Here is a 21,238-nt window from a genome sequence, read left to right as displayed (position 1 = left end):
CATTTTTGATAATTCTTGCCATGTCTTTTAGGGTACCATCTGCGACTACTCCCCTTTGAAGCCTATGTGTTGCAGTGGATGAGGCTCATTGAGAAGCTCGAGATACCTCCGAACTTCAATAGACCATAAACTTTTCCGTAAAAAAACAGAAACATACAAAATCAATTGTGTTGGAACTATTGAGACCAGGAGAACAACTCTTCAAAAGACTTCTAAGACTAACTCTAGTTATATCAAAAATCAACTTTTCAATATCAAATTTTAGGTCTGTGGGGTTTGACCGACACAAAACTTCCATATGTCTTAATTTTCTATTAGATCTTGATTTAGTCGTTCTACATTGCGTTGGAAAGCTCACGAGGAGTACTATGAGTTTTGTGGATAAATCTAGACCTAATTTGACTCTGATAGGTGATTTGAGTTTCGAAAGACTTTTTTTTTTCCATTAATTGCAAGGCCTATTACATCCATAGATTCTCTCTGGATTAGATATCATAACATGATCCAGACTTCAATATAGACAATTGTAATGCACATAAGGTTATAAAATACTCCATTTGTTTGATTATAATTATTGTTTTGAGGAATTTTTTTTGTTTCCAATTATTTAACGTTTTACCCTTCCCAATGAATATTAAATATGTTTTTTTTTTAATTTTAATATTAATTATAAGAAGATATTATGGTAATAAATTACTTTTTTTTTTGATTAAATAATAGATTTCTTATCTTAATGTTAAAAAAAACACTTCAACGGGAAGATGGGCCATGGAAATCGATTGACCTAGTAAACGAACTTTTTTGGTACATAATACAAAATTTATTAAATTGTTTTGTTTTTTTTGAATATTTGAAGAAAAATATACAAAAGAATTTGAAAGAAGAGCAGAGTAAATGATAATAACGCGCCGAGAGCGAAGGTGGGGAATGAGGAAAAGTCCAAAATAGTAAACCATGGTTAAGAAAGTGTGAAGAGAATGGTGGATTTGGGGTTTTGAGTTTTGATTGACTACTCTCTCTCTCTCTCCCTCAGCCTGCTGCTTGCTTGTAATGTAATGAGTATGCCTATGAGTATGAGTTGGTCTTCTTCTCAGTGCCACAGCCATGCTTAGACTCTTCTTCTCCCTCGCTAACGATTAACTCTTTTTATTATGCATTTACTCATCCCTCTTTATAGGGCATCTCCTCTCAGATCTCTCTCTCTACCTGGTAAGCTCTATCTATACGATTTTACTGGATACCTATTTTTTCTTACTTGCTGATTGATCCTTCCTCTTAATTAGTTTGCGGGCTTTCCTTCAATTTTTTTAGTAGCTCCTGTCTAAATTGTGTTGGTGTGATTTCTTTTTTTTTTTTCTGTTTATTTTGTGCTGGGTTTTTGTGTATTCTCCTAATTTTGTTTTAATTTCACACTGTTTTTCTTAGTGGCAACTTATGAGTTGGATATCTTGTTTGATTTGCAGTATTGGTTAATTTATGTTAATGGATTGGAGCTCTAGCGGTGATCAAAATTGGCATTGTGGTAATTTTGATGTGACAAGAGACTACATTTTTGGTTTTGAAGTTATATAGATCAGTCTAGTTGTATAGTTGTGAAGGGAGGCTCCATCTTTACAGTTATCATCACTTTCTTGAGTTCCTCGAGTATTTTCAGTACAAGGTTTTCTCCTCAATCTTAAAGATATACAAGCTTCTCAGTTTTTTGCATGGAAATTTGAAATATATATACTTCAACGTGATCATTGCAATGGGAGGGCTTTGCTCGAGGAGTTCGACTGTAGATAATGCTCCCGGTGGAGGCTTTCCACATCTAAATGGTCATTTTCCTGGGTCTGGTTTGGTTTATCAGTCTCGTGACCTAAAAATAGATAGTCGCACAGATCCCTCTCCAGTTGTGGAGAATGTGGAAAATAAGCCAGTAGTAAGAGAACCTTTTTCGTTTCCTGATGTAAATGTCGTTCCATATGGGATGAATCCCGAAGATATTGATGATGGTATTCCTCGCTTGTCACGAGCTCTATCAAATAAATCTAGATCAACCAAGTCTAAGCAGGCTGCTGTAGCAAAGGTATTTCTGTATCTTATGTAATATATGCTTGGAGTCTGTTTATGTTTTATTTCTCTAATTCTCAACTTGTATCTCCTTGGTTGCATTTTAATTGCGATGTTATGTGCTTGTTTTGTGCATATAAAATACAATAGAAAACTGCTATTCTATGTGAATTCCTTCTAGTTATGTTTTGTTCCCCTGTAAGCATTATCCCCCATTTGCCTATATATTATGCCCATTAGAATGAATATGTCAAAAGGTAAACTCTGTTATGTTTGTAAATCACCAAGTACCTGCTCATTCTCAATGCTAACAGATTACAAAAAAGATTGATTCTTTTTTTTATTGACATTTTCTATAGTTCTCTTCTCATGCATGCTTTCAAATTGAAAATAAATAGGTAATCTTCCATTTTCATACTTCACGAGAATAATTAGAGGTGCTGGTATTTTTCTGCTAGACTTTTCGCTGCCATCATATTGTTGGCAAAACATTTAGGAAATTTCTTGAACTTTGGGGTTTTGCGATGAGAAAATCTCAAATCTTTTCTAGAAGCTTATAGACATGTAAATTATAAGTTAACCCCTTAAATTGAAGAAACTTAAAGGATGTATTATTACTATATATATATATATATATATATATAAACAATAAAACACCATTTAGTTTATTGGTTTTAAGAATGTAGATGAAATGCTATTGGTCAAGTCTGTCGATAAAAGTATTAAGGTTCAAAAGGTCTCTAAAGGAGGTTAAAGAAAGGGTCTTTCATACACACGTGAATGTTTCTATATGTATGTTATGTTTGGTTGAACTAATGGCAACAGGGAAGGATTGAAGAATGTAGAAAGGAAGGGAAGTGGATGGGCGGATAATTAACTTCCTTTAATGTTAGTTTATAATGGAAGAAAGAACATAGGGTTGAATGCTTATTGTAATGCATTAACGATTAAACCAAATAACTACGGTTCACTATAAACCATAGTTATTAAAGGCGCAAGGCGCACTAAGGCGCAAGGGGGTCTTGGAGCCTTGGCGCAAGGCGCAACTTAAGGCGCGTGCCCGAGCGACTCGAGGCGCACCAAAAAAAATTCATAAATTCATAATACTAGTCACAAATAGTCAAATACCAACAATAAAACCATAAAATGCATGAGTTAAGTTCTAGTTAACTACTAAGGCATAATGTCTGCTGCGATATGTGTAGTAAAAACTTTTGATCTTTGTATGTCTCTGTTTTTCTTTTATTTTCTGAACTTAAAAAACCCTAAAATACCTTAACCCTAAAACACCCTCAAAACCCTAAAATACCCTAAATTGCCCTAAGGTAGCCAAGGCGCTAAGGCTGGAGCCTTAGCCGAGGCGCGCCTTTAATAACTATGCTATAAACAAATTGTGAGGGGTGAAAAGATAAACTTTCCTTTTTCCTTCCTTAAATAAAGGTTAAATTAGTAATTTTAGTGAATATTAATTGTTTTTCTTGGTGTGTGTAGAACTCCCTAAACCGTCTTTTAATTTGGAATGGAGGGAGTAGATCTTTAACATCTAATTTTGAGCTCTCATAGTGGTTTTAAATTTCAGCACTGTTCGAGAATGAATTGAAGTTAAACTGGATCATAATATTTAAAAGGTATTGTTTAGCAAAATTCCATCTATGCTAGACTTTATCGAACCATTTGCACCTTCAGTTAGTAAGTAAATGACAACATAGCTTTGGGCATAGAGAAAATTCTCCAGATGTCTATGAACATAGAGAATCAGTGGTGAACTATGGGGTTTTTTAGAAACATTAGCAATTGGTGGATACTAGTGAACTTTTAGTAATACTTGCCCTTTGGGGGTTAAGTTGTTGATTTCTTTTTTGTGCTGTGTCTGTATTAATGATATAAATTAGCATCAACTTAGTTGTTTTAGAATTTTGCCAATTCTGTTGTTTGTTATGTTTGTTTCTGACTTTGTATATTTTGTACAGGATTCAGGTAGTTTCAAGTGTGAGCCTACTGTATATATTATTTCTTAGCTGTGTTGTTTTTTCTTTCGTATATTTAAGAAATGGAAAGAAGAAGAAACCACCAGTAATTTCATAAATATAGAATTTTACCGTTTGCCAATTCTGTTGTTTGTTATGTTTGTTTCTGACTTTGTATATTTTGTACAGGATTCAGGTAGTTTCAGGTGTGAGCCTACTGCATATATCATTTCTTAGTGTCAGTTACTTCTTTTAGCTGTGTTGTTGTTTCTTTCGTATATTTACCACCAGTAATTTCATAAATATAGAATTTTAAGTGTTCAAAGCGTGATAAAGGGGGAAAGACCATCAACTGGTTCTAATTTTGATCTAATAGTCCATGGGCCTCTGATATGATCACGAACTTAGTAGAATTAGCCATTGCCTCTGTTTATATAACATGGTCATGTTTTTGTTCTTTATTTTGTTTTTTTTCTACTAGAGTGTTGAAGCTCCAGAGCTGTAATGGTTAGGAATAACTGCGTATTCGAGGAAATGAATATACACACCCAATCCTATGATGCCTATTACCTTGTTTAGACCACTATTCCAGTACTTATTATAAATTTCCTATATGACAAAAATGCATTGATCTGCCATGTTTATGATTTTTCTACCTTCACAACAGTTACAAACAAGCAGAAATAATCTTATAAAAGAATGCCGTTACAAATTTTTATTTTTTTTGGCTTTTATTTGACTAAATTGGCTAATAGTAGTCAATGTTATAGACTAAGCTAAAATTAACAAAGTTAAAAGAACTTATAACTGAAAACACACAAAATTTAGGCTTTTCTTTGTCATAGAGCTAAGATTTCTTTTACTTTGGTGTGGGTGGGGATGGAATGCGGGAGCATATGGAGCAATAATTGATGATAGAGATCAAGTTTCTTTCCTCTGTTCTCTTAATCTCTTGTTCTGCCAATATTCTATATTTGTGGTTCAAGTGGAGTTTTTGAAGGAGTTATTAGACTTGGCCTTGTCTTATTTTCTTTACTTTGATTCTCAGCCTGCATCTCCCATGTACAAGGTTTTGCTGTTTTTTTTAAAAATGTTGTTTGTTGTATATCTTTGTGTGCTGAAACTTACAAAAAAACAAGAGGAGGGCCTATTTAACAACTTTGGTATTTCTTAGCGCGCTGAGTCCTAACGAAATTATTTTCTCAATTACATTTCCTAACCAAATTGATTTCTCAATTACATTTCCTAACCAAATTGATTTCTCAATTACATTTGACTTAATTACAGTTATTTTGGCGATGATGGGAATGCTGCCTCCTTTATTATTCGAGGCACAATTCATGGCCCAACTTTTAATCTTTAACTATGACCTTTGAAACAAATAAGAACATGATGTAAGTTTTTGTTATGCTTGGTTGCATATGTATCTACAGCACTTGGCTTTCGCAGAAGTGTTTCCTAGGTGAATGTTAAACATGAATGAAGAATTTAGTAGAAGTCCATTGATTTGTCAAGATCTGGTTATAGGAATATGATAGAGATAATTATTCTTGGAGTCTTACCTTTTTGCATGAGCTCTTGTATTAATTGGTTCTTTGACATAGTACCAGAGCCTCCTAAACAAAGAGGTCGAGAGTTTGAGTCCTGACACCTTCCATTTATTTATTAAATTTCAGCACGAGGTAGATAAGGCCTATGCTTGTGCGCTTCAAACCCAAAGAGGCATTCGCTGCGGGGTGTGGTAGTTTGGTAGAGATAATTATTCTTGGAGCCTTACAGCTTAAGCTTTTGGTTATTTGGTTCTTTGACCGAAATATATTATTCCTTCCATAAAATAGAAATGAAGTTGCATTACTTAGGCACTCTCGGGATCTTATTGCAATTGCAACATTTGAACCTTAAACCTTCTTGATTGTTTCACCACATGGTTTGAACCAGTGCTACACTCCAAATAAGTGTCCCCTCTTCTTTTTTCTTAAAAAAAAATATGGGGACACTTCGGGGACACGGATTCTAAGTTAATTAGGTAAAATATAGGGGCTGATATAAAGGGCGGCCCGGTCGCATTACGCGTCCCCGCTGAGCGAGGGTCCGGGGAGGGGTCCCACCACAAAGGTGTATTGGGGGCAAGCCTTCCCTTGCCAATTTAATTGGCAAGAGGCCGCCCCTAAGACTCGAACCCGTGACCTCAGGTCACACGGCAACAACGTTTTACCGTTGCGCCAAGGCTCGCCCTCAAAATATAGGGGCTGATATATAAAGTAAAAATAAAACCCTAATAAAACTAAAAAAACCTAGCAGCCCACCCCTTTTCTTTGTAAAAAAAGAAAATCAATATTCTAAAAGTTAAAACCCTAACCTAATTACACAGTCTTCGAATTGAGATGGCAAAACAGAAAACTCAAATCAGCCACTACCAGCCCCTTCGATTTAGCTAACGACAAATCTAAACCCAAATCGCACATTAAAGTCTAAAACCCTTACCAGCCACGAATTCGACAATGATTAATCAGTGGGTTCCAATTCAAACCCTTAGAATAGTCTTTAGACTTGGTAGTTTAAATAGTTTGAAGTATTAAATGTTTCTTTTTGATGAATTAATCACTCATGTATGTTATTTACGGTTTATAATGACTTATGAATGTTATTTGTGGGTTATAATGAGTTATGAATGTTATTTATGTTATATAGATCTTTTAAATTTTCATTACAAATGGTCGAGGGTTCGAATCCTGGCAACCCCAAATTTCAACCTATGGTAGGATGGGCCTGTGTTGTACATGCTTCAAGCCCAGGGGCATTGGCGTGAGGGGGTGTGTTAGAATTAATAATAAAAGCTATTCTTGGGCCTTAACTATTAACTTAAGCTTTTATTTCAATTGGTTTTTTGACAATATATATAAATATACAGATTGGCGTGTCCCTGCAGTACCCGTATCTCATATTTTTTAAAACTTCCTCATGTTGTACTCGTACCTTACGAGTATGTGTGTCGGTGCTTCCTAGATAGATATCCATTATCATATTATTTATTTGAATATTTTTTTTGGTTGGTATTGCAGGTTTCAGAAGTTAGCTCACTTTTGGGCAGAGCAGGGACTGCTGGGCTTGGGAAGGCTGTCGAAGTTTTGGACACTCTTGGTAGTAGCATGACAAATCTAAATCTCAGCAGTGGTTTTACCTCAGGAGTGACAACAAAAGGAAATAAAATTTCAATTTTGGCTTTTGAAGTTGCCAATACGATAGTTAAGGGTGCTAATTTGATGCAATCCCTTTCAAAAGAAAACATTAAGCATTTAAAAGAGGTGGTTCTTCCCTCAGAAGGGGTGCAAAACTTAATATCAAGAGATATGGATGAGCTATTGACAATTGCAGCAGCTGATAAGAGGTGGAGTTCAGATAGATTTTCAATTTTCACTTGTTTTATTTGCTGCAGCTTTGTTAATTATGCTTGGAGAACATCTGGAAGAATATTAATCAATTTTGCTCTAATGATGGCAGAGAAGAACTGAAAGTTTTTTCTGGAGAAGTGGTGCGTTTTGGAAATCGTTGCAAAGACCCTCAGTGGCATAATTTGGACCGTTACTTCGAAAAGTAGTTCTCGATGCATATCTGTGCTGTATTTATTCTTTAAGATTATAAAAGGAGTCTCATTGTTCTTTGTGATCGTTTGTAATTTTGTATTGGTTAGGTTGGGTTCAGAACTTACTCCTGAAAAGCAATTGAAGGAAGAAGCAGAGGTGGTGATTCGCCAATTAATGAATTTGGTTCAATATACTGCTGTGAGTATTCAAAGTTGCTATCTGCAATAATAAGTTGCTATTAAGTTGCATCGTGCTTTTGTTTATTGTTATGAAAATTAGGTAAAGTGAATTCATCCTTTATTCTGGGAAATGCAGAAAAGGCTTAGATGAACCATGTAAACATACTATTTGAGGGGTTTTTGTTGTGTGGGCTTTGTACATTTGTATTTTCTGTTAGGCATGAGCTTTTGTATAGCTGTAAGTTGTCAGAATTGTTGGTTCAAAACACAGAAACAGCGTCACTACATTGCAAGGGAAGGAACATGACTATTTATGAAGTGGCAATGTGGCAAGCCTCTTGCAGTATGATACTCTTTGTTGCATTGGCCTATTTTGTATTTGCTACATGTTTGGCATTCTTGATTCTCCTATATTACTGGGGGCCTGATAGAGATATTTCGCTTCATACAAATGCATGTATCCCCACTTACCGTAACAAAACTCAAAAGAGCGCTCAACTCTTGGTTACGAGGAATGCTGCTGAAGTAGTTGATTCAGTAACCTCATGTCAACAGCATATTGCACTTTGGTTTTGTTTTTTTCCTTCCTTTTGGAATTCGTACTTGAATAAAGAAATTGCCGATGGAGTTGTCAAAATCCATTAATTTTAAAATTTCTTCTCCAGACTTGCCAAATGACAAACATCGGTATAACAAAATATATTGCATTTTAAATGTAATGGAGTAAATCATGGGTCAAATTGTACTTAAAGTCCAACCTTAATCATATGGCTGGCCTCAACAGACAATGCTACATGTTAGTACTTTGTTTTATTTATTCAGTTAGCAATAGGAACATTGAGGGTAGTAATTAAGAAATTGCTAACTTTTATTGCAGTTTAAGGTAAGATATCTCTGTTCTGATTTATTTAAAATTCTTAGGATTCTTCTTTGAAATAACACGACCCTTTTAGAATACTGCATAAATTGGGTCCAACGTCCATAATGTGGTTTTGAGTCCTTGATCCCATCTTAATACTTGAAGGACAACTTACCCTCAGCCCTCAGCTGACATCAATGGCCATCGGTGGCACAAATTCAATTAAGTTTTAAAGGGTTACTTGAAGGATTGGCAGGCAGCTAAATATGTGTCACTAAGTTACAAATTTGCAAGTAGGGGCCTTCTTCATTTAGGTTGGACCTTTTCCAGACTGTCCAGTGTTTTTCAGACATTGAAGGTCACTATGTCTAGGAGCTCTGGATGGCCTCAGAGTTGTGGTGACTCCGTTAGTTTTTGTATAATTTCTTCCACTGGTACTGAATCTTGTTTGTGAACAGTTGTGTACATGTTGCTCCAGGCCCATGATCATTTCCAATTAGTTTTTGAGCAATACCACTATGCTATTCTAATTTTTTATTCCTTAGTGGTTACTTAGTATGATGCACCTAACAGAAATAGATTGGTGAAAGCTGAGGTTTCATAAGGGGCTTGAGAAAAGCATGGAACTTATCATCTTTGATAAGCATGCTTAGTCGTGGACTGCCTTATTCAGGAGTTGGAAGTCTTTCAAAAACATGTGCACAGCGGGTAGGAGTAAACCAGCATTTTGGAACAAAATAAATTGATTCTGATTGCATAGTATGTGCTATAGAATTTCTGCTTGGCCTTCAAATCTCAGACAGTTTGGAGTTGGTGGATTATGGAGACATTTGTCTACAGTATGATTTATCGTGAAAATGGTGCTATACTTGTGATACTTTGTTAGAGCAATGTTTTATAGATATCTTTGGGATTTTGATATGACATCTCTCCTAGCAGATGATGCTTATAGCATTGGATCATACAAGGCTGTTGATGGTGACAGAATGTACTAATTGCATAAAATACCAGACATTTCTAAACAATGACAAATAATATGTTTTCTGTTTTCAGGAATTATATCATGAAATGCATGCCTTGGACAGATTTGAGCAAGATTACAGGCGTAAGCTTCAAGAAGACGATAACTCGAATGGTCCTCAAAGAGGTAATTTGTCTTGAATCAGTTTAGATCAGCTTTCTCTTTGAACAGGTTTCATAGTTGATGGAAAGAAAGTTGATTGGTGATGATTTTCTTCTAGGCTGCTTGTCCTTATTTTAATTATGGGTTTAACCAATAGGGTTTTGCTACAGAACCGTTTGGTCTCTATTTAGCTTATTCTCCCATCAGCTCAAAGAATTTTAAAGTGTTAGGATGGGTCATGGATAGATCTAGTGTATGGTGGTTTGTAAAGGTATTCTGAAGTCATGGAATGGAAATGACATAGATATCTAAAATATATTTATACGAACTTTTGTGCCATTCGCTGTCATGGTATATGCTGATCAAAATTGCTATAAATAGATTTGTTGGACTCAGATTTTCAGAATGTATGGTTCATATGAAGTTAACGTTTGTCAGATATTAATATGAAATGGACTTTAACTATCAGCTTGAGCTTTTAGTTCAAATGGTTCCATAACATGGTATCAGAGCCAGGTTAACTAAGTGGTCTAGGGTTCGATTCCTGGCAGCCCCATTTGTTGATTAAATTGCAGGACATGGTAATATGGGCCTGTGTTGTGCACCAATATGAAATGGACCTTTAACTATCAGCTTGAGCTTTTAGTTCAAATGGTTCCGTGACAACGTGCATACGCAGTTAATGCTTATACCTGAAAGTTTTGCAAGACTCCTTTGGTTCATTCTTGGACCCCTGGGTTTAAGATGTTGCCTTGTTTGCTTAGTAATTGACTATCATGGAAACTCTATTTTCTGTGCATGACATTGCCTTGTAGCCTTATAGACCCTTGCACATAAGATATTAAGTTTTCTTCCTAGCATTTAAGTATAATTATCTTGTATGAATGCTGATTGGTTAAATGTCTTTGCCTTTATTCTGTTTTCTTAAACTTTACAAATTTAAAGGTTAACATTATTCAAACTTCGCTAATGACTTTATTTGATTAAGTTCAGGAGACAGCCTGACAATATTGAGGGCAGAGTTGAAGAGTCAAAGGAAGCATGTGAAAACATTGAAAAAGAAATCCCTCTGGTCCAAGATTTTGGAAGAGGTATGTGTGTATTTCTTAACTATCACTTGATATCCTTATATTTTGTCGGACGAGGGTTTACTGGTTTACTCATCTTTTCATGAACAAATTCCTAAATGGTCACATTAAATATCCTGAACAAAATAACTCGCTTATGAAGTGTCCTACTCGTTATTTCTCTCCTCTGAAAAGTTTGACTGAAATGACTTCAGTCGGCGCAATAGAAATAACATTTCCAGGGAAGCATTTTTTTCAATCGCACAACGACTATGTTCATCATTTATTTCGTTTTTCTGCTGAATCACAATAGGGAAGTTCTCTGTATTACTATGACATTAAACACTCGTACTGTGCACCTTTCGTTCTAAAGGTTTAATTGGTGCAACGATGAATTGATTGTCATCTTTCTCATGTAACCTTTCAAATACATGTTTCCCCTTTTTAGATTCTTTTGCATGGGCTGTAGCATGGTTAATGGAAGTAAAGCCTTAATTAAGGTCATTAATATCTATTAGAGTTCCCTTTTAAGATTACATCTAGTATCTAGTTTGTGAGACTAAAGGGTACAAGCTTGGTGTAAATTGCGCTGTTGCTCGCTAACTAATCGCATAATTACTAGAAGATATTAAAACTTCACGTTATTGATATTTAGTCTAAACTTAAATTCTAGTGTAACAAGAGGTCACCCATTGAAATCCGGTTACTGACTAGCTGATGTTGCAATCCTAATGCAAGATGGATACTGAACTTTTTATTTAATAACAAAATATTCGAATCAATTAACTTTGTGATGTTTCTTCAATAACTAAATTTTGATTTTGCTTTCATGAAAAATAGGGTAATTAGTACAGGTGGTCACAAAAGTTTGGACAATGTTCCCAAAAGGTCACAAAGGTTTAATTTCTCTCAATAAAATCACTTAAGTTTGTTTTTGTCCCAATAAAGTCACTTTGGACGTTTTCCGATCATTTTTCCGCCAGAATTGATTACTTGACATCTAATCACATGTCTCAACGTCATGTGGCATAATAAAAATAAATTAACCATAAATTAATTCAAGTAAGGATTTTCAATTAAAATTTTAACTACAAATTAACCCACGTGGCATATCGATTGTCAATTAAAATGTGTGGTTACATTTTTTTTAATATGCCAGGCGGTGTTGATGTAACGTGGAGATGTCAAGTCAGCAATTTCAATGAAAAATGACTGAAAAACGTTCAGAGTGATTTTACTGGGACAAAAGCAAACTTTATTGATTTTATTGAGTCAAATTAAACTTTTGTGACCTTTTAAGGACATTGTCCAAACTTCTGTGACCATCCGTACTAATTACCTTGAAAAATATGTCCATTTGAATTCGCTTGTGCCTTTATGTCGCAATTATAAATATTTTTTAGGGTAATAATTTAAAGCTCCTCAAGGTTTTGACCAAATACACTAATAGGTCCGCCAAAATAACTTTGGCATCCTGTATTTTTGTTTTGATCCCACTATAACACCCTTCCGTCGGTATATTTCCTCGTGAAACTTACATGTTTCATTTGGTCATATGGGGCTACTGAATTGTGAAGTAGCATGTTGTACCCTTATTGTTAAGTTTAAATTCATAACACCTATTTAATATAGAAGAATTGGATCTACTTCTCTTTCCAAGCTCAATAACATTTATTCCCCTCCAAATAAATTGGTAGGATGCACTTATACTTAAAGTTGTAACGTAATGGAGTGAAATAGTGATTCCATTACCATGTTTGGTTGTCAAATTTTAAAAAAAAATTTGATGAAATGTAATTACCATTAAAATACTTATGTTTGTTAAATTAAATGCTAGGAAGCACCGACATGGGTACTCGTACGGGTACGGGTGCGGCAAATGACATTTTTAAAAAATACGAGACACGGGGTACGCTAGGGACACACCGATTTTATATATACGTATATATATATATATATATATCATAAATAACATCCGTTAGTATTATAAGCCATAAATAACAAAAAAAAGGGCGTCTGCTATATTCTTTTCATTAGATTTTGATATTTTTTTTATGAGGGTTTATTTTACTTTTGTATAGATCAACCCCTCTTTTTTGTGAAGTCATTAAAAAATACCCCTATATTCTACTTAATTAACTTAGAATCCGTATCTCAAAGTGTCCAAGAAGTGTCCCCATTAAAAAAGAAAAGAAAAGACGGGACACTTATTTTGGAGTTTCGGATGCGTGTCCCTGGAGTGTTGGAGGTGCGTGAGCCTCCTAGAAGTGTGGGTGCTTCCTAGGTTAAATGTAATCATAAAATTTTATTTACATAATTAAAATCAACGAAAAACATGAACATGAGAAAAACGAAATCAACAGAAAAACGGTAAAAACATGAAAAATGCAAATACCGCAAACAACAAGAAAAGTGTAGCTACTTAGTACGATTGGTGCAATCATTCTGATTTCAACAGGATTCAATGGCATGCTTATAAAAAATAATGGAGGAAAGCGGACAAAAATAATAATGAGCATACCACGATATATGTCAACTCCAAAAACTTGAACGGTATAATAATAGAAACATTACGAATCGTATTCATATAGTAATAATATTATGGAATATTCATGAAGATCAGTTAATTTCACTAATTCAACTTTGTAATGCCGATGCTAATATTTTTTGTTTTTAGTTTTCCGCATTCTCATTTTTTTTGGTTTTCTTTTTATTGGTTTTTTTGTATTTTTTTTTTTTGCATTTTTCACATTTTTCCATTCTCTTGTTTTCCTTTTTTTTGTTTGCGTTTTTTCCCGTTCTCAGTTTTTCAGTTTTTTCTATTTTTCGTTTTCCATTTTTAAGTCTTTTGTTTTCGCACTTCATGTTTTTTCTTCATATTTTTCCCGTTTTTCGTCACTAATAATAAAAATAGAAAGGCTATTCGTAATGGGAATTCGTGCCTGTTTTTGTCGTAATGGGAATTCATGCCTGTTTCAGTTTTTCACTGTTTTTCCATTTTCTTGTTTTTCTTTTTTTTTTGCGGTTTTTCGCCTTTTTTTTTCGTTTTCCATTTTTGTCTTTCGTTTTCGCACTTTCATGTTTTCTTTTTCTTCATATTTTTTCCGTTTTTCGTCATTAATAATAAAAATAGAAAGGCTATTCGTAATGGGAATTCATGCCTGTATTTGTCGTAATGTCCATTACATAAATTTGCAAAGAAAAATAGTGTGATGTATTTGTGATTCAATTTCAACAAAAACAATATAACTAACCAAATATGGTAATAAGCCTCCATGGCAACGTGCATTCCATTACAACGTCTTTTACGACGTACCAAATGGGGCCTTAGGATTAAGGGTCTCATTAGGTATGTCACAGTCCATTTGTTCCATTTGTCCAAATAAAGCAGGTGTTTAGAAGAGGAAATATGTAAGAACTAACGAAAGTGCGTTTTAGTGGGATCGAAACCAAATTACAGGTATGTTAAAATTATTTTTGAAAAATACGAGGACCTACTAGTGTATTTGGTCAAATCTCAGTGGGGTTTAATTTTTTTTTAAAATATTAATGAATTTTTTTCTTGCAGTAATTCAAAATGGAACATTGGTCCAACATAAATTAAAATCTCCAAATTTATTTGACCGATGCATTGCTGCTCCTTGCTTCTCTTCACCATCATTTATTTATCCCCTAGGCTAAAGAACATAGTCAATGCTTCTACTTTGCTCTTTACTACCTTCCTTACTAAAGAATTTTGTAAGGGAAAAAACATTAACATTACATCCATGGGTTTTAAAGTTGGTGAGTAAATTGTTTTATAGCTTTGGAACTTATTTCGAACTTGTCCCTGTTTCACTATTTAACCGTTGAATTTTACGTCATACAGAAATGCTCGAGCTTATTGTAATTGTAACAAGAAAGTACTTCCTTCTGTCTTAAACCTTTGTTAATATTCTAACCTGTCTATCTTTAACAGTTAGTTTGACTTACATATAACCCACTCAAGCAGAATCACCTATTCGTCTTTTTATTCACTGTAAATTGTCTCTTGCCTTTAGTTCCCAAATCACCTAGAAGACCAGCTTTTTGTTGGCTTAGACATCAACAGAAGCTATATCTTCTCCTTATGATGGAAAAGGCACAACTTGTTTGGGTGAATGAAGAAGGGCCTGCTTTTAGGGGTTGCAATCAATAAGGATTGTCCAGTGAAGGAGCTCAAATGGAATTTTGATATTTTGGGTGTAGAAAGACTAGAAACTAAAGGAATGGAGAGGGTTTTGACAAGGTATTGAAAATGGTCATTGAGCTGCTGTATATGAAAAGAAACAGATTGAATTTGCTGAGGAGAGGGGGAGAAAAAAGAAGTGTTGTGATGGAGAAGTGAGAGAATTGAATCCTGGCCATGCATACAGTTCCAATTGGCCATCGACTTCCACCCGAAATCGATCAATGCAACCCAATTTAAAACCAAAGAGAATAAATTACCACTGTTTGCCCCAGTTCCTGATTCTATACCTCTCTCTTTTTCATGTTTTCCCTCCATATTTCTTAAATTTGTGAATTCCATTGATGTCGAAGTTATTTTTGTTGATGATTTGATTATATTTCCTCTTTAGACTATCCATCACCCAATAAGTAGATCTTAAGTATTGTTGGAGATGATAATAAAAGCTATTCTTGGACATCAACTATGAGCTTCATCTTTTAGTTTAATTGGTTCCTTGAATGGTATCAGAGCCACTTATAGAGCAAGTGGTCGAGGGTTCAAATCCTGGTAACCCCATTTGTTGATTAAACTTCAACACGTGGTTAGATGGGCCTGTATTGTACACACTTCAAGCCCAATGGGCATTCGTGTGAGCGGGTGTGTTGGAGATAATGATAAAAGCTATTATTGGACCTTAACTATGAGCTTAAGCTTTTAGTTTAATTGGTTCCTTGACAAGTATCATACAAAATGTGAACTTGGAGCTCTTAATTCCTAGTTGCATCTGTAACCATTTTAAAAACCATAAAGCAATTTTGGGTTTTTCTTGAATCACACTTAGAACTCGAATAAGAAGTTTTAATCAATGAATTACAGGATTAAATTGATTAGGAACCCAGTTTTGGTAGCACAAGGCCCAGGGTGTATCTCCAAATGCGTTTCAATGATTGAGTTCTATGTCTTTGGAAGTGATAAAGAAAGTTTTGGTAGCACAAGGCCCAGGGTGTATCTCCAAATGCGTTTCAATGATTGAGTTCTATGTCTTTGGAAGTGATAAAGAAGTTATAGAAACAGTATAGTAGTTGAAACAGAATGTAGCTTGAGAACCAATGGGTAAGAATTAGCTGGTAGCAAAATCATGGGTAAGGATTTTTCGGCACAAGTTGCATGCTTTGATAATGAAAAGACAGTGATTGGAAACGTGGAATGGCGAGTTGTGCGGCCTTGGGTTCAAACATGATTGGGAGAGATGGAAAGGAAGAGAAGAAAATGAGAATAAGATGAGGAAATATTAGAAAGATCGGAAAAAAAATTCATAGTGAATATGAAAGATGAATAGTTTACTTGGCCAGTCAGGTTGTGTGTGGTTTAATGTAGTCAAACTAACTGTGTGAAAGTTATGATGCATTTTTCCCATTATATCTCTGGGAATATTATTCTTATGTGATAAAACACGTTTAGGGTGCTAAAGATTGAAACAAGGATAAGTTCAAGGACCGTATGTGAAGATTACTCAATCAGACATCAAAAAGTTGTCAGCCACACTTCACCTCAATATTGCACCTACAACCTGTATAGTAGATTGACCTAATCACAATGTATATATAGCCAGAAAACCTAAGGCATTTTATCTTGTTTGCAAAACTAGTTTTCAACCTGCAGTATTCATTTGTCAAAACCAAACAACCTTCTTCACTCTGAATAAGCAACAAGATATACTCCCTCCGTCCAAATTGATACCACTTTGGCGTTTTGGTTCACACCAAATCATAGACAATTTTTTTTTTCTTTTACAACACTTCTAATTTTCCTAATAAACATCTTATTTATTATGCATAGAAATCAACGAAGTCTTTTCTCTCTCTTGCTTACAACCATGGTGGGATTTTCAGTTCAATGAGAAGTAGTCAGTCACGAAATAGTATCTCTTGTAAGATTGCAATTATTTATTAGAACACATAGGTAATCCTAATTTTAGGTCATCAATTATTGCAACTCATGAAAATTAAAGAAAAGTAGTTTCATAAGTAGAAAAGGAACTACTTAGAGAACTATAGTCCACTAGTCCCAACTTCGACACATAGGTTAGCGATACAATGATGATAAGTAGAAGTCAAACAAATGAGACAGAAGTCACAGAACCCAATTTTGATGTACGAAAATTTCTCACAAAAATAAAAGTAAAATACAGTAATACCCAGAGCTATAATCATCAGAGGCTATGGACACACAATTTGTCATCAGAGCCGTAGTAGTGCAGGTCATTGTTGTCTACTTTACTGGGATCAGCTTTCTCTTGCTTGTTCCTTCCAGCATGAGAAATCAGAACCTATTACTGGGGAAGTTGATAGGTTCGTGGTTAACTGGACGAAGAGATAGGATAGCTTAACTAATCAATACTACTCACCGTTGAAAAAGACCCAGATAAATAAAGAAATGAAGAAGATGGATCTAGAAAGTAGAGATAGAAGATCACAGAATAATTGAGCAAGTGGATAGGATTATTTTAGGTTTTTAACCATAGAGATAGAGCTACTGTGTCAGCTAGGTACCATGCCAGGCATCCAGATTCCGTAGATTTCATCTTATGATGGGTAATCGGGGGTTAACTGGCTCGGCCAAATTCAGCCAGCCAGGACGAGCTGGTTCAGTAACCTTATATCATATTTATTGTGTTAATATACAACTAAAAGAACTATAACCGAAAAGAATAGCCAGAATATTTTGAGTACATTTAAGTTGCACAATATGATTAAAGGTAAAATGAACACATATACGTAAATATATGCATGCAAAGTAAGCCATATCTATTGAAGTAAAAGAAAAAAATTCATTAGATTAGTAACTGTATCATTACCTATAAGCAACAGATGCAAGAGAAAGAAATCTTCATCATAATAAATTTTTTAATATGAAAGAGTAGACCCGTTGCAATCTTATTTTGGTGAAGGTTTGTACTTTTTGATTGTTAGGGAAGCATTATCATACATTGAATATTTTTTTTTCATCTTTTTGTTATTAAAAAATAAAAATACTGGTATTCAGGAAGTTAGCCAACTATTTCATTGATGGAATTTACACAAACAAGTATCAAACATCCTGATCACTGTTCAGAGTATAATGCCTTTTTATAATGAAATTAAGAAAAACACCATTCTTTCTCAATTGTTTATGTTTTTCAGCAGCAATAGGCCTTTTTTTTTCAAGAGAATAAAACCCTGTTAAAAGATCTGTTTTCCAAGAGGAGTATATGAGCTGCTTGTTCGACAATATTATATTCTTGTCAAGTTCCTATTATAGAAGCATTTGTCTTTATTATTTTTCATATGAATCCAAAATGCTATTAGAAGATAATTTGATTATTCCATAGGTGATGGAGAAGCTGGTAGATATTGTCCATTTCTTGCACGTGGAGATCCATGAAGCTTTTGGTAGTGCTGGTAAGCATTTCATTTGTGGCCTTGTAACACATTTACTTATTTATTTTGTTAGCTCTAGTTAACTGCTGAACGTTTGTGTGCGTTTAGAGTTCCTAGGTTAATTATTTGTTTGTAGGCCTTGTATATTGTTTGGAAAATCTGAATGGTCATTGGTGTATAATAATAGATCCTTGTTTTTTTCTTTATTTGTATGCCATTGAATTGAAATTCTCTCTTAATAAAATATAAGTAAATTGCACTGTGGATGGTTGTACACTTCCATATATTTAGACAAATAAGACGAGGACCTTTTTGTTGATAATCAAGAGAGAGCTGGGAATGTAGCTGAAAGTGTGAATCTAATACTGGAGACAGAATAATGATTGTATCCTTGGGCTTAGTTGTGATATTTTTGAGAAAATAATAGAGAGCTGGGAATAATTTTAATGTTTTACCCTCTGAAACATGCAGCAGATGGTGACAGGCCAGTAAAAGTGACAACTTCAACAAGTCAGAGAAAGTTGGGTTCTGCTGGTCTTGCATTGCATTATGCAAATATTATTACTCAGATTGATACTCTGGTGAGCTTTTGATTCCTTATCTGCCTAATATCTTTTTATTTTTCTGGTTTTGTCATATTTCTCCCAAGCCAGAGAGCATCCGAGGTCTAATCACTGTCATAAACGGTGCATGATTATGCTTTCTAAAAATAAAAATGATTGGGTTTTCTGAGCTAATGTCTGAAAGTGATCAGGTGTCCCGATCAAGCTCTGTGCCCCCAAATACAAGGGATGCATTATACCAAGGGTTGCCGCCTAGTATCAAATCTGCTTTGCGCTCCAAGATACAGTCTTTCCAAATTAAGGAAGAGGTATAAAATGCTTTTTTTTTCTTAAGCTTCTCTTAGAGGAAAGACTCGGTTTAGTTTTAGGTCCTTATTGAATTACTTTCCATGAGTTGGTTTTGAATTACATTTTCAACTGTTTCTGCTGCAGCTTACGGTAATGCAGATCAAAGCTGAAATGGAGAAAACTCTACAGTGGCTTGTTCCCATTGCTACTAATACAACCAAGTAAAAACTAGCCAACCCTGTATGCTATTGCTATATTTGTTTTTCTAGGTTGCATTGTGCTTGCCTCTGAATCTAAAATTACTATTACTTTAATTCCTTTGGAAGGCTCGAGTGTAATTTCATTCATTAAGAGTCTAATGGTCTGATATTTCAAAAATTTAAATTCCGTGGTAGTTTTGAAGATTGAATTTGCACAATTTTCATCCATTCTTTGTCTTCTATTGTTCATTCAATATGTATTGTCGCAATTAGCTCTGTGACTGATAGTTTATGCCTGTCTTTTTGTCTCAAATCTGTTGACAACCAGAGCTCATCATGGATTTGGTTGGGTTGGAGAATGGGCAAATACCGGGTAAGTTACAAAAACACTTCTGGTCCTTTCGTGTTTCTGTTCTCCACAAGTTTGTTGAGCTGTGTGATTATAATCCTTGAAGGTCTGAGGTGAATCGTAAACCCACCGGACAAACGGACTTGCTCAGAATCGAGACCCTACATCATGCAGACAAGGAGAAGACGGAATCTATCATTCTCGAATTGGTGGTTTGGCTACACCATCTTGTAGGCCAAGCGAGGGCTAGCAATGGTGGAATCAGATCTCCCGTGAAATCTCCAATTCGCTCACCGAATCAAAAAACAATTCAATTGTCTACACACAGAGGAAGCCCTGCGTCCCCCATGCTGACCATTGAAGATCAAGAAATGCTTAGAGACGTGAGCAAGAGGAAAAAGACACCTGGGATAAGTAAGAGCCAGGAATTCGATACTGCAAAAACCAGGTTAAGCAAGCACCACAGGCTGAGTAAGAGTAGTAGCCATTCACCGATGCACGAAAGTAAAAGAGATCCTTTCCCTGTCAGGAGGCTGTCTGCTGTTCCCCTCATCGATTTCGACATAGACAGAATTAAAGCTTTGGACGTTATAGATCGAGTGGACACGATTAGAAGTTTATGATCACATCCAACCAAACCACAGAGGCAAAGAGGTCTGTGGCTGTGCTAAAAAAAGTTGTTGCAGCTGATGCAATTTTCCCATTTTCGGGGGGACGGCTTCAAGAAGAATGAAAATCTGCGTTTGAAAGTGAATTGGTTTTTTTAGAGTGAGAATTGAAGGTGAATGGGAATTTAATTTTTCTAGAAAAATTACCAGGCTATTGCTTTATGTGTACAGAATGATTTTTTTTATGATAATTTTATAGTTCAATTATTCCTCATTTCTTGAATGGGATTTACTCCTAGTCCTACACAACAAAAGCTTCATTTATTATTTATTTATTTTAATTTGACGGTTCATGTTAGCCGACCCCGAATCATTTTGGGGAGGAAGGCTTTGTTGTTGTATGCTTCTTAAATTTTGAATAATAACAGAACTATCACTAAGAAAGCCAACTCCCTTGCAATGAGAAACCAATGAAAATCTATATAATTTTTGACCAATATGTTTGCATTGAATTTTTTTTTTTTTTTTTTTTTTTTTTTTTTTTTTATTGTTGTACATCTTTATGGTGAAGATAAAGAGGAATAAATTCATACAAATCCTAAAAAAAAAAAAGAAATGCACTTTGGGTGAAGTATCAAAACTTTCCACAAGTTCATAAAAGGAAACCTAAATTTTTTAAATAAAATGAAATACTCATTCAATGAAGTGCCAAAACTTTCACATATCCATATGACAGTTTCAATCTAAATTCGATTGTTGGAATCTTACCTAAAAGGAAAAGAAATGTGATA

General features: G+C 34.8%; 1 protein-coding gene across 2 annotated transcripts; it reads left to right on the top strand.

The window, feature by feature from the left end:
• Positions 1-917: 917 nt before the first annotated feature.
• LOC136234693 (protein PSK SIMULATOR 1) lies at positions 918-20,798 on the top strand. Of its 2 annotated transcripts, none has more exons than XM_066024166.1 (13): positions 918-1,209; positions 1,464-2,068; positions 7,082-7,407; positions 7,521-7,613; positions 7,711-7,801; positions 9,695-9,788; positions 10,758-10,855; positions 18,391-18,460; positions 18,914-19,020; positions 19,194-19,310; positions 19,435-19,511; positions 19,819-19,863; positions 19,946-20,798. In XM_066024166.1, the coding sequence occupies exons 2-13, from the start codon at positions 1,748-1,750 to the stop codon at positions 20,460-20,462; spliced, it is 1,956 nt and encodes a 651-aa protein (XP_065880238.1). In that variant the 5' UTR covers positions 918-1,209; positions 1,464-1,747; the 3' UTR covers positions 20,463-20,798. The 2 variants fall into 2 exon arrangements, with proteins under 2 accessions (XP_065880238.1, XP_065880237.1); XM_066024165.1 differs by having other exon boundaries at positions 919-1,209; positions 18,911-19,020.
• The last annotated feature ends 440 nt before the right edge of the window (positions 20,799-21,238 follow it).

Source organism: Euphorbia lathyris, chromosome 7, assembly GCF_963576675.1.
Source record: "Euphorbia lathyris chromosome 7, ddEupLath1.1, whole genome shotgun sequence".
In the NCBI taxonomy this organism is placed as follows: domain Eukaryota; kingdom Viridiplantae; phylum Streptophyta; class Magnoliopsida; order Malpighiales; family Euphorbiaceae; genus Euphorbia; species Euphorbia lathyris.
The sequence above is the reverse complement of the archived record's forward strand: the minus strand, read 5'-3'. Positions and strand labels throughout refer to the sequence as shown.

Coding starts and splice junctions, on each gene's coding strand:
- LOC136234693 (XM_066024165.1), top strand. CDS start 1,748: ATGGGAGGGCTTTGCTCGAGGAGTTCGACTGTAGATAATGCTCCCGGT. Junction 7,802..9,694: donor ATTTGGTTCAATATACTGCT/GTGAGTATTCAA, acceptor TTCTGTTTTCAG/GAATTATATCATGAAATGCA. Junction 10,856..18,390: donor GGTCCAAGATTTTGGAAGAG/GTATGTGTGTAT, acceptor ATTATTCCATAG/GTGATGGAGAAGCTGGTAGA.